The sequence below is a fragment of the Melozone crissalis genome, unplaced genomic scaffold (assembly GCF_028551555.1).
Source record: "Melozone crissalis strain CALT ecotype California unplaced genomic scaffold, PUWL_Pcris_2 ptg000005l_1, whole genome shotgun sequence".
NCBI classification, from domain to species: domain Eukaryota; kingdom Metazoa; phylum Chordata; class Aves; order Passeriformes; family Passerellidae; genus Melozone; species Melozone crissalis.
The window spans coordinates 35,238,077-35,250,669 of NW_026535783.1; the positions used below are offsets into that span (position 1 = coordinate 35,238,077).

At 36.7% G+C, this 12,593-nt stretch overlaps 1 protein-coding gene across 3 annotated transcripts in view; it reads right to left on the reverse strand.

The window, feature by feature from the left end:
- Positions 1-12,593, reverse strand: part of ERCC6L2 (ERCC excision repair 6 like 2) — a 40,127-nt gene that overhangs the window by 12,085 nt on the left and 15,449 nt on the right. For all 3 annotated transcript variants that reach the window (XR_008483766.1, XM_054286715.1, XM_054286723.1), the window contains exons 9-11: positions 12,234-12,353; positions 6,109-6,180; positions 4,798-4,943 (exon numbers count right to left, since the gene is read on the reverse strand). Coding sequence is in view for 2 of the 3 variants with exons in the window: in XM_054286715.1 (XP_054142690.1) it covers positions 4,798-4,943; positions 6,109-6,180; positions 12,234-12,353 (338 nt within the window). In the remaining variant the exon portion in view is untranslated. The remainder of the gene's footprint in view (positions 1-4,797; positions 4,944-6,108; positions 6,181-12,233; positions 12,354-12,593) is intronic.

The following is a 12,593-nucleotide window of genomic DNA, read 5'->3' on the forward strand; positions in this document are numbered from 1 at the left end:
AGTAAGAAAAAAACGTGCAACTAGATTATTCTGTATTAGGTCCATACTTGCCTACTCTTCCCCAACTTAAAAAAAAGAACACATGAAAGATACTGAAAAAAGTGCAGTACAGCTTTGTGTTACTGTTGTACTAACAACCGCCAAGTACTCAAATAACCACTGCCATTAATTTCCCATTAAGTCCTACACAGGGCAACACCCCCTAATATTATAATGAAATTCACAACCAGTTTAATGCCAGTTAATATTATGGAAGTAGGAAAATTACAGGTGAAATTTTACTTCAGCTAATCCCAGTACATAGTTTTTGACAATAATGCTGCGCAACTTTCACTAAAGTGGTCACAATCTCAGGTAAGCCATACCTGTAAGCATTAACAACTAACACAAGTGTATTTGTACAATAAGTTATTCAGCTGTTAAAAACCCAGTTGGCCACACTGCATATGAGCAACATTCATAACAGTCATTAAAGCGAAAAAAGTCACAGTGAGAAATTTATCTGCTCTGCGGTTTAGAAGTCACAGAGGTACCACCTGCATCATCTCAGAACGCTCAACAGCTAAAGAGTGTTTTCAGGTAAAACTTGCAAGCCGAGAAGAAATTGAGCATACATCTAACCTGATGCAGCTAACTCCTGAACCCGGCAAAACTGCTCAGTTACTCAGAGTTTAGCACGTGCTTAGATGAATGATTTGATAGGAGCAAAAGTGAGGAAAATACCACTTCTCATCCAGTTGCAAAGCAAGCAAATACTGAATTTTTTTTTGACTGGCTCAACCAACTATCATACAAAAGACATACGTTCCTACACAAGCACAAGCTAAATACTATCATTAAATAAACTATTAAAACAATTATTCACATTATCATAGGCATCACTAATTCCAAGTGCGCTATTTTTCTAAAACAGGTACTGCAAAATTGAAAAAGTAAATCCCATTAACTTATCAAGCACCTAGTTTAACAGATTACTTTAAATTTTGCTTGTTTGAAGGAGATAAGAAATACAAGAAAGGTAAAGTTTTCTGGTGTAAGAGTGAATGGAGACAGAAACCAAAAACTTAGGGAGCCCCACCACCTTCTGGTTTTCATGGAATCCATGTCAATGTAAATGCAACTGCAGCCTTTCCTTTCTAAGTATGGTGTAGCTTTGGGTTAGTTGTAACTGGAAAGGGAGGGGATATAGAAACTTGCCAATATTAATGGATGTTTCCACAGAACTCACATTCTCAAACTGTGAATTACTGAATAACAATATTTGGTTGGGTTTTTCTTTCAGAATACATTATGGTATTTTTCAAATTTAGTGCGCTTATTTTTAATGAAAAACCTCTTTTTTCATTAAAACTTTTTTCATTAGTAAGACTTCAGCCTTTCCTGTTTCCGAACCAACCCTGCAGTTGGACTGAAACATAAGTGAAGATGTAAAACCAACTGTCCACAAAAATTAACAAAACAGGATATCTAGATTTATACTAATTTTACCTTTCAGTGTTTTTAGGTATGACCCAAAAATTCAGTTAGTCCAAAACAGAAAAGAATGGCTCTTATATCCTTCATAGACAGAACAAATGCAGAAGTTTGCGCATTGTAAGTTATGTACTCCATTTTACCTCTCATTTTAACTAGCAGCTAGTCATTACTGCAATTTGGTCCACGCAAATTAGTATGATATGGCTTAAATAAAGAGTTTTACTAAGAAGAACAGTTTTCAGAAGATGATCTTACTTAAATCTGCACAACTCAGTACCTCAAAAGGTACAGAACAATACTACATTAGGAAAGGTTTTATAAAAGTTTTGATTATGTAATTCTGTTTACCAAGCTGGGTTTTCTAGGGTTTCTATGCTCTTTGTTGCAGAGAGATTTTTGTGGCTGAAAGTTCTTTGGATGTCATCACAGGCACACTGAAAGTTGTTCAAAACATCGCTGTGAAAAAATTAAAGCTAAATCTAAAAGTAAAAAGTAACTAACAGCAGTCCAGTAATGGACAGTAATAGAGAATGCTGCAGGTAGAATGGAAGTGGATATGTAACCTTACATGATAAAAACTACCTACAAATTTCTCTAGACACTTCTTTTTACATAAAAAGAAAGCTGAGAAGCAGAAATGGATTTTCATTAAGAGTTAATTCTGACAGAACCAATCTAGAGAACGACTAGCACCAAAAAATCCAGAAACAGTGACTTAAAGGCAGACATAGTCATTGCTTTTATTTACTCCAGAAAACTACGATGGAACAGAACTGTGCTGACTTTGGTACTGTACATAAACAGTTTCCCTTCTTTTGGCTAAGCAGCACCACTGGAACTGAAAGCCTTGACATTCACCTATCAAGTTACAGCAACTCCAGCAATTATTTTAATGTTTCTAAGCACACCTAAAAATCCTCTTTTCTAAATAATCACATATTTTCCCAGCAACACCAGTGCAAGACTGAAGTATTCTTACGAAGTATTACTTAATGAGAGTTAGAAGTTCCAACAGGTATATACCTATTTTTCCCTAGTGCTCAATCTGAAATTCATGATCTAATGGCTTGATGAAATGTACAAGCTCTGAAGAAAACAATTACACTCCCTCTCAACACCTATAAAATACATTTATCCATAAAGCTGTATTAGTCACAGCTGACAATAAAAGCATTAGGGATAGCCATGTGACTATGCTTGGTACCAATATTAACTTCAAGATTTGAGGTCAAAGCTACAGATGCACAAAAGTTTATTTTTTATTCTTTATTATTTTATTTTCTTTTTTAAGATCCCATTTCTCAAAAAATTTCAGTGATCAATTAAAACCAGGATTTTCAAAGCTCTATGGGCTATATTATATATTATTTCAGGCAGAAACAGCATTTGAAAGAAAAGGAATATAAAATACAAACACCACAAATGTAATAGTGAAATCATCAGTGCTGCACTGTAATTCTGTGATTGGTGTTTTATGTTTTGTAAGCTGCATATTAATTGTGCCAGTGAACATAATGGCAGTCTCAACATTACTATGTAGAGAATTCATCCGTTGCAGAAAGCACTTACACACCCAAAAGACCAAGCAAGTATTTTCAGTGAAAATCAACATTTGGTTCTCTGAGCAATGAGACCTCCAGAACAGACATATATTGACTACACAGACCAGTCAGCCAGACACTTTGCAAGAAAGTACAGAGAGAAGAGTATGAACCAATTCTGTCAACGTACTCTGCAATGAATAATATAGAATAATATAGAATATACTCTAAATTTACTCTATATTATTACTTTATATGTGCCTGAAATCTGAGTAAGAGGAAAGATCAATCTCTTGTACAGCAGAAAGGATAAATCACTTTCTAATTTCCAAAGCATTACAAATGTAAAGATGCTTCCATTACTGTGCATCAAGCAAGGAAAAATATCACTTCCTGTTATCTGTAATAAACTAGGCAAAAAATTACACCCTCTGTTTCGTTTATAACATACTAGCTATACTGACTGTAATTATGGTTTGTTCCTTCCAGTTGTCTCATAAGATAAGTAAAACTACAAACAGAATCAAGCCTTTTCTCCAGCACCTTCAGCAGGCAGAGTCTCTACACACAAGCTCTCAAAACAGAGAGGAGAAAGCCCATCTCTGTTTAGTTAACCTTCATTCTTATTTTGATTTAAATTAATGAAAGAGAACTAACAGCTCCATGAGTACAGTACCGACTGAAGCAAAAATTAGTCCTTTAGGATGCTACAGCTTCTGAAATTTCCCTCTGTCTTCAGGGACAAGGGCTATGGACTCACAAAGGTCTTAGAGAAGCTCATGTCCGATTTCACAGTTGACAGAGATTACAGGCCAATGGACACGACCAGTATCACAAATCTCTTCAATGACCAGTATCACAAATCTCTTCACAACGCTATACACAAGCACCAGAGTATCTGAAGACTGCTCGGACATCCACTTGCAACAGCCTTTAAAATGATGTCTGCTCTAGTTATACTGAGGTAGTTTGGATCCTCCTAACTCCAACATACCCACTTCCAGTAAAAACTACAGTGAACAGGTACTCATATTTCATTAAGTTTCACTGAGTTTTCCCCTCTGGATAGGAGACAAAAGGAGCAAAGCTTTTCTTTGCTCCTTTTCTGCCCTTCCCCAGTAAAAAATTTCATTCAAGATGAAGCAAGGAAGTAACCTGAATAAAACAAATAAATAGTCATTGTAGTAACAATAACTTTAGTTGAACAAAACAATCTATTTCAAAACAATTTGCTATTCATCATAAATTGATAGGCAAATCTGATAGGTACATTTCAAAAAGACAAAAGATCTTGCTGAAACATTTTAAATAGACATGCTAGCTAATTAACATGATTAATAAATTGCAGTAATAGTGAATTTTTCAGCTCAATATGGCATTTCATGTTCATACTCACTTGTTAGTTCTACTAGTGCAAAACAAGAAAATGAGTGTCTACAATAAAATTAAAAGCCTTTTGTAGATAATGGCATAATAATAATTTTTTTAATAATAGTGTATAAAACTGTGTCTTCAATCCTGCAACAACTTTAAACTAGAATCCAGAAGACCCACTTCCTTCTGATCTTAAAAATCCTCATGAAGCGGGAGGGAGGGAGGCAGGCAGGGAGGCAGGGGCCTAAATATTTTAAGAAGCTTCCGACCAAAGCAACAAGTCTATACTTACTCTCATCTTCTCAAAAAGTAATCCCTCACAAGCTCAGCAAGAGAAATGCAGAGTAACTGATTTACTAACACTAGACAGACATATTGAAACAAGCTACAAGTTAAATTTTCTTACATTGTAGATACAAGACATAAGTTAATTTCCTGAAGGCTGTTGAACTCTCTCACTATTTTGATCCTATCTTCTGATTTTGTATTTCCATCAAGTCTTCGGTAATCTAGCCCAGATGCCATGCAGTACTGTTCTAGCACATCAAGCAACTGCGTGGAAAAATGAAGAAAAAAGGAAAATAAAAAGTTAAGTACTTAATAGTATCTTTTAAATTAAACATGATCACAGGGACCATGTTTATAAAATATATTTTTAGTACACCACCCATTGCTAATTACAGTAAATCTCTGACACTTTGGTATCAACATTCCTGATTCTCTTTAGCCGTGATTCCACAGCACTCAAGGTGTTTAATATTGGTGTGCTGTGGTCTGACTCCATCATCCCACTCTAGCTGCCTGTTTCATCCTGTCACTCAATCCAACCCAGCCAGCAGGCAGTCCATTTAAGCAGCTTCCTCCCATCTTAGCAAGCTGCAATTACTTGAAATACAGTAAATGAGCATTACAGAGGCACAGAGTGCACAGTCAGAGTTCAGGGGTATGGAGTGAAAGACACTGCAATAACCAGCAGTCAGTCTGGTACTGGACACCATAACACATAACCTAAGAGATACATGAGTAATCTACTGCTGCATCTAAACATTAAACTTGCATTCTTTCTTAAAGTCAAAAAAAAAAAAAAGGTATTTAAGACTCCTGAACTACCATTCAAATGACTATGCTTTAAAATACTTTTTAGTGCTATCATTACAAATATTTAAATAAAAGCTCCAATACAACAGAGTGAGCTATTTCAGGAAAGACATTACTCCCTAATAAGGAAACCAAGGAGCAAGTACCTTAAAAGTAAAATGTACATATAAGTCTCACTCCAACTAGAGAGTTTTAACTTCAAACCAACTAGTGCAGCAAGAATTTCAGTTTCATTGCTGATGATGAAAAGTCAGCAGAATGAGGAAACTTAACTTTCAGTGCTAACACAAAGGTTTTATGATATGGCAGTCATACTGAGCTATGACAGTGCTGTAACTCAAGACATACCAGCTGAACTTAGCTATCTGCACCTGAAGTAATACAACTATTTCAAAGAGGTCTAGGGACAGCAGAAGAGCTACACCTGTTTTGCTGTTACCATTTTTATCATGAGGTAACATAATGTTTCAATATCCTTGCGGAGTATGGCACACTGTCCTCGTAATTACTCCTAACAGTAGAAGCAATAAGGAAATGTGGTTGACAAGTTGTCAACTTTCAGATTCACCCTTCAGAACTTACTGCTGCAGTTAATTGATAAAAATCACATGGAGCTCACCTTTGTGGAAAAGGAGAAAAGAAGAACTTTATCCTTATTTTTTCGGAAGTGATTTAAAAGCTGCTGAAGGACCTGTAAATAAAGCACAGCAGAAAAATGAAGACATTTTTATCTAAAATCTAAATTTTTATCAGGTCATCTTACACACACTTAACTCATGTTTTCAACCTCCAAACAGACTACACTGAACTTAATTATTTGCAAAGCCAGCAGAACCATAACAAAAATCATTACTAACATAATAAATGGGCCAAAGGTAACGGAGATGCTGGAACTTTGCATTTTTCAATGATGTACATGGAAATCCTACTGTGACAAGGTCATCAGACCACTAAAAGGTAGATTCAGAAGCTACTTGTGTAAGTGCATAGACTGCAACAAAAAGTTACTTATGTCACACACTAGCTCAGATTCAGAGTTTTTTCATTTAAAAAATGCACACATTTAACCTGAAAACTCCAAGGTCTGCTTAAACTTTCTGTCCTACATCTGAGTTCAGAGCTTCTTGGAACTTGTCTTCTTAAAATAATCAGTGAGATGTATGCCCCTCCCCGCTCCCACTCTCATCTGTTGCTCTGTTTACAGTAGGATCCAGCTTCCCAGACTCTGCGCAGACCTTGAAATGCCAATAATCCGCCCACACACAATGTTCTTCTGGTGGGGAAGCAAATAATCCAGAGCCTTGTGTATAATAGTGATACTGTTATTTTCAAAAGAACTATGTCCACATCTGGCAATGGCAGCTCCAGAGCACTGTGCTGAAGCCATACACAATGGGAAAAGAGGAATTTTCTGCATCGTGACTGAGGCTTTTTTCCACTGGACAATAAATATTTTTGAAATTGTATTTATTCAGTGATAAATAGATAAACTGTTAATCAAGAATTATTTCACTACAAGCCTAAGAAATCTTTGACAATCAAATAAAGATTAATGTTTGTATTAATGTTACAAGTTTGGACAATATCCACAATATAAAATGGTAATAATATGTCACTCCTGAACTCCTTACTAAATGTCAGCCATCTTGTTACAATTGAAAACAGGGTACAAATGACAGATTTTTTTGGCCTCATTTCATTGTACATGAACATATAATCCAGGATTTATTTTACTAGGGAAAAAAATACTCAACAGGCCATTTAGCAGAGCTGTACTATACAAATTTGCATTTTATTTGGCCACATTAAGAAAAGAAACAGAAGTGACATTCTTTTAAACTAGAAGGAATTGGCTTCTGTGTTATTGTTGTTATTATTAAAGTACAGGTCAAATAGTGAATTTCCTATAGGAGAATACAAAAATAAATCCACACAATTCGCTTAAATGAAATGGATCAATTTCATCCCATTGGGAATTTAGGTATTCTGGAGTAAGAAACAACTCTAACAGCGAAAAGCAATGAATGTTTTTGCACCAAAGAGAAGTAAATTCTACACTTGCTCACCAGAATATTGTCCTGTATGTTTTTCGCCCAAAACAGAAACACTCGATCATACTCAAGCAGAAGTCACATGTTCTTTGTAAGAGTCCCCATGGATTTAAACATACATCTCCCCATTGCTACACATTTTGAGTCATCTGTATGTGATGAAATTTTACCTCTTGCTTTTGAGAACTTTTTTCTATAGAGATGTTCAAGCTAGCCTACAGTATTTTTTAAACCTTCAAAGCCAGCCCTGTCTGGATCCGAGTTATGTTTAATGGTAGAGATTACCATTTCTTGCAAAGTACTCCAATAGACTTCCATTTTCTTACTGAATGATAATATCCCAAGCAAAAATAATTAAATCAATACAACAGTTATTCCTAAGATATTTGTATTAAGAACAGTATTCTGAAATGCCACAAATAGCTCTCCGTGGAAATGTATGCAGTTAAAAAATAAATCTTTAAAAAAAAAAATTTCAACTGCACAGACTTTAATAACCCTTTACACCTAGAAAGCTCATAGCGTCTCTGTGGCACAATTTTAACAAAACTGTAGAAATAATCAGACAAGGTAGTCTGAATGAGAATTACTGCAGGATTGTAAATCTATCCTCATTCATCTTCTTCCAACCAGTCCCCAATACTTCCGTGTGGACAATCTGAAATCATTGCATTTCAAAAGCAATGAACCACTAGTCCTTCAACTTTGCAGGTCCCCACTATTTTACATCATCATGATAGAAAAACAGTGGTTTCCAAATAAAGCAGATCACTCCTTTCACTCAGTTCTCATATACTCAACTACTTCTATTTTAAAATCTAAGCATGAAATTTACCATGTAATAAAATATGTCAGCAAAGCTTGCAAACTGTACAATCTGCAGTACAAGTGAAAAGGAGGGGATAATTTCACAAAAAAAGCTGAAGCTTTTAATCACTGCATATTACCCACCTCCCACTCTAACACAGATACATTAGTGTCCTTGTTATACCGGATTAGGTACACCATCAATGACTATACAAGTTGTACATTTGGACTGTAGGAATTGTTTTTTCCAGGCTCTTGGTGTAATTCCAAATTCAGAACAGAAAACCTGGGGTGGCATGTTAATGCTACAGTTTGCAAAACACAGAGAGATGACTCACAACAACAGGTAGGACACAAACACTACATAAAGGCCATTCTTTACCCATTGCATACAAGCAGATCTAGTTTTACTGGTGGAAGTAATTCATATCCCATAACAGAATGTCTTACTATGTGTTTTATCTCTGTTTGGCTGGAGAACAAATAGGCTGAGTAATGGAACCTTTTCAACTCTGCAAAACAGTTACAGCTGCTTAGCTAATAAACTTCATTTAAAAAAAAAAATCACAGCCTTTCCCCCCTCCCTGAATAAATTTTTTAAAAATACCACAAACAATTCCTTTGCAACTATGCTTATCTACAAAAGAATAATCACCTGTACCAAAACTTCTGTGCCGTCTGTAGTGAATTTTAAGTAAAAAGATAAAGTAATGCTTATTCAGTCTACATTACCAGATGAAAGTTACAAAAGAATGTCACTTAGTTTGTAGAATCCATTTATGAAACTAATTATGAATTTATTTATTTAGGAAATGCAAACTACTACAGTGCAACAAGGTTACTAAAAACATTTTACTATCATTTGTCTTAGTTATTTCCAAATAAACACGTTAAAAATTCATAAAGCCATTTCCAAGCTTTAATACTAGTTGACTCATCTGTGATTATTTTCTTATGCTACGACAACTTTCTAAATTACATACTTCCTGAATGATTTTGCTTTCACAGTATAAAATGCAAAATCATCACAAATAGTTTCCATTCTATAATTTAGGAAAAAAAAAAAGAAGCAAGTCATGACACCAAAAAGGTATGAACCAGTTTTTGGCACCATGAAGTCAAGATTAATGGACCCAAAAGCCAGCTTATTTTCAATAATAGCTATATAACCCATTATCTTCTTTCCAGGCACAAAGATTTTCGAATCATACAACAGTTTGGGTTAAAGATCATTTTGTTTCAAACCATGCCACTACGGGTAGGGATGCCACCTACTAGATTAAAAGTTCCATCCTAACTGGTCTGGAACACTTCCAGGGACAGGGCATACACAGCTTCTACAGGCAACCTGCTCCAGTGCCTCGCTACTCTCACAGAGAAGACTTTCATCCTATAATCCAATCTAAACTTACTCTCTTTCATTTTGAAGCCGTTATCCCTTTTCCTATCATTGTAAAAAGTCCCCCTCCAGATTTCTTTAGATTTCCCTCATTAGTGAAAGGCAGCAATAAGATTCCTCAAGAGCCTTCTCCAGATTCAGCAACCTCAATTCCCTCAGCCTTTCCTCAGAGAAGAGGTGTTCCATCCATGTAATAATCTTCATGGCCCCTCTGGACTTGTTCCAAAATATATTTTTTGTGCTGAGAAAGCTGGATACAGTACACTGCATGAGTGGAGCAGAAGAGGAAAATCACCTCCCTTGCCCTGCTGGCCACACCTCCTTCGATGCATTCCAGGACACCTTTGGCTTTCTGGGCTGTACAGAATAATCCTTTAGGCACACCTGCACCACTTCAGGCAGCCACTGGACAAAATAAACTCTGGCCAGAAACAGGACCGCATCTTACCACAACATCATTTCAGGTGGTTGTACAGAGTAATGAGGAGGCCCAGGGGAGACCTTTTTTGCAGGCTAAACAAATCCCAGCTCTCTCAGCTGCTCATCATAAACATGACACTCCAAACCCTTCACCAGCTCCTTCGCCCTTCTCTGAACATGCTCCAGCAGCATCTCAGTGTCCTTCTTGCCAGAGGGGCCCAGAACTGGATACAGCACTCAAGGTGTGGCCTCACTAACGCCAAGCACAGGGGAAGAATCACTTCCCTGATCCTGCTGGACACAAAATTTGATATAAGCCAAGATGCCACTGGTCTTCCTCGCTGTCTGGGCAAATTGCTCTCTCACATCCAGCCACTGCTGACCAGCACCTCCATGTCCTTTCTCACCTGGCAGCTTTCCGGCCACTCTGCCCCAGCCTGTAGTACTGCAGGGTGTTGTTGTGGCCAAATGCAGGACCTGGCACTGGGTCTTGCTGAACCTTATATCATTGGTCTCAGCCCACTGATCCCTCTGCAGAGCCTTCTTAACCTCCAGCAGACCAACAATCCCACCTATCTAAAGTTTACAAATCTACTGAGAATGCACTTGATCCCCTCATCCAGATCATCAGTAAAGATGTTGAACAGGACTGGCCTCAAAACTGAACCCTGGGAGACATCATGGTGAGTGGATGTCAACTGGATGTGGCACCATCCAGCACCCCTCTCTGGGCTCAGCTACCCAGCCAGTTTTGAATCTGGCAAAGGGAAGCCATGGCTGCCAGCTTTTCTAGGACAATGCACTGGAAAAAAATTGAATATAATAAAAGAATAACAAAAATGTAAAATAGGAACGTGAATAATGTCATGGTAAAATAATCAGTAACAGAACTGCTTCATAAGTAATTCTTCAGCTCCTGAAGATGACAGATTTGGTTTTTAAAGCTATGTATTAATTTAACAGCTAAATTCACCTTCTCAAAATAATCAAGTGTATGCAACAAAGTTAATATGCAGGCATTTCATACATATCTAACAATAAAGAACGTTGTTGCTTACATGGTAACAAATCAGTAAAGTGATAACAGCCATTCCTGCTACAGCAACATAATCTTCCCACTGCCACCAGTCCCAAGAAGAAAATGTTAATATTCAGGTTTACAGAGAGCCAAAATTCTGCATAGCTTCTAACCCTCCCAGTCACTCTCAGCTCCAGAGTACTACTAAAACTAGTATGGCTTTCTTTTTAATTAGTTATACTAGACATCTTTTTCATCTACATTAAGCAACATCATAATAATCTATACTATATGTCATCACATCATCTTTTGCTCCTCTCTGAAACAAGAGAAAGACAGTTTCTGACATGAGAGGTTTCACAGATTCATACTACACACATTTATTTTGGTCATCTTCAGCACAACTACTATTATTTTCATTTAATGTCCAAAGGGTTCAAGAAATCAGTAAGCACTTGATACATTTTCACCAGTTCCATGCTATTCCATGATTGTGTAGGTCCCACTCACCCTAAGACACTCCTTACAGTCTGGAGGGTCCCAGCCTACTTGGCTGCTTCTGACACAGTTACTAATCACGCTTGTGGCCCTTCTCTGAACAGTCCTCTGGACCTTTTCGAAGTCTAACATCTCCTTTTTGAGAGGAGAGATTGGAACTTCACACAAAATTGAAGCTGTGCACAAATCATTAAGCCCATAATGATTTTGTTTTGCTTCCTTTTCTTTGCCAAGTATTTCTGACTGTCACCAGAATCCATGGTTTCATGCAACAATAATCCTGTTGACTACAAGGGTCATTTCCATGCCCACCATCAAACACGTGAAGCTAAAGTCTCAGAAAATTTTAGCATCACAGATTATTCTTATCCAGTCTTTACCCAGATAAATACTGATCCATGACCAAAGATTCCTGCTGTTGTATGATGAACAATAAACAGAATAATTAAAACCCCCAAAACTATTAGGTGTATATTTTCTTATATCCATATAATACAGGCCAAATCTATTACTATTAATAAAATTTTTTTTCTTCTAAGGAAGGGGTTTACCTTCATTTTTCCACTATATTTTGGATCTGAAATAGTTTCAAAGGCTGCATCTTTGCTTAACTGCACAAAATCTGGAAAACTGGAAAATACCTGGCTGCAAACTCGTTTGATATGCGCTTCCTGGAAGAAAAGCAGAAAAGTTAAACAGATGTTAAAAGTCAGAGCTATGTTAAGCCATGCAAAGAGTTAAACAGGTTGAAACATGATCTGCCCAAGTATCTCAAGCAGACTAATGTAGTTTTTAATTTAGTTCACTACAAAACTGCTGGATAAACCATTTCCTGTGTGTTTTGCTTTGTTTCATTAAAAAAAAAAAAAAGATTCCTAATCTGAAATCATAGATTGTATTCAGAACGTCTT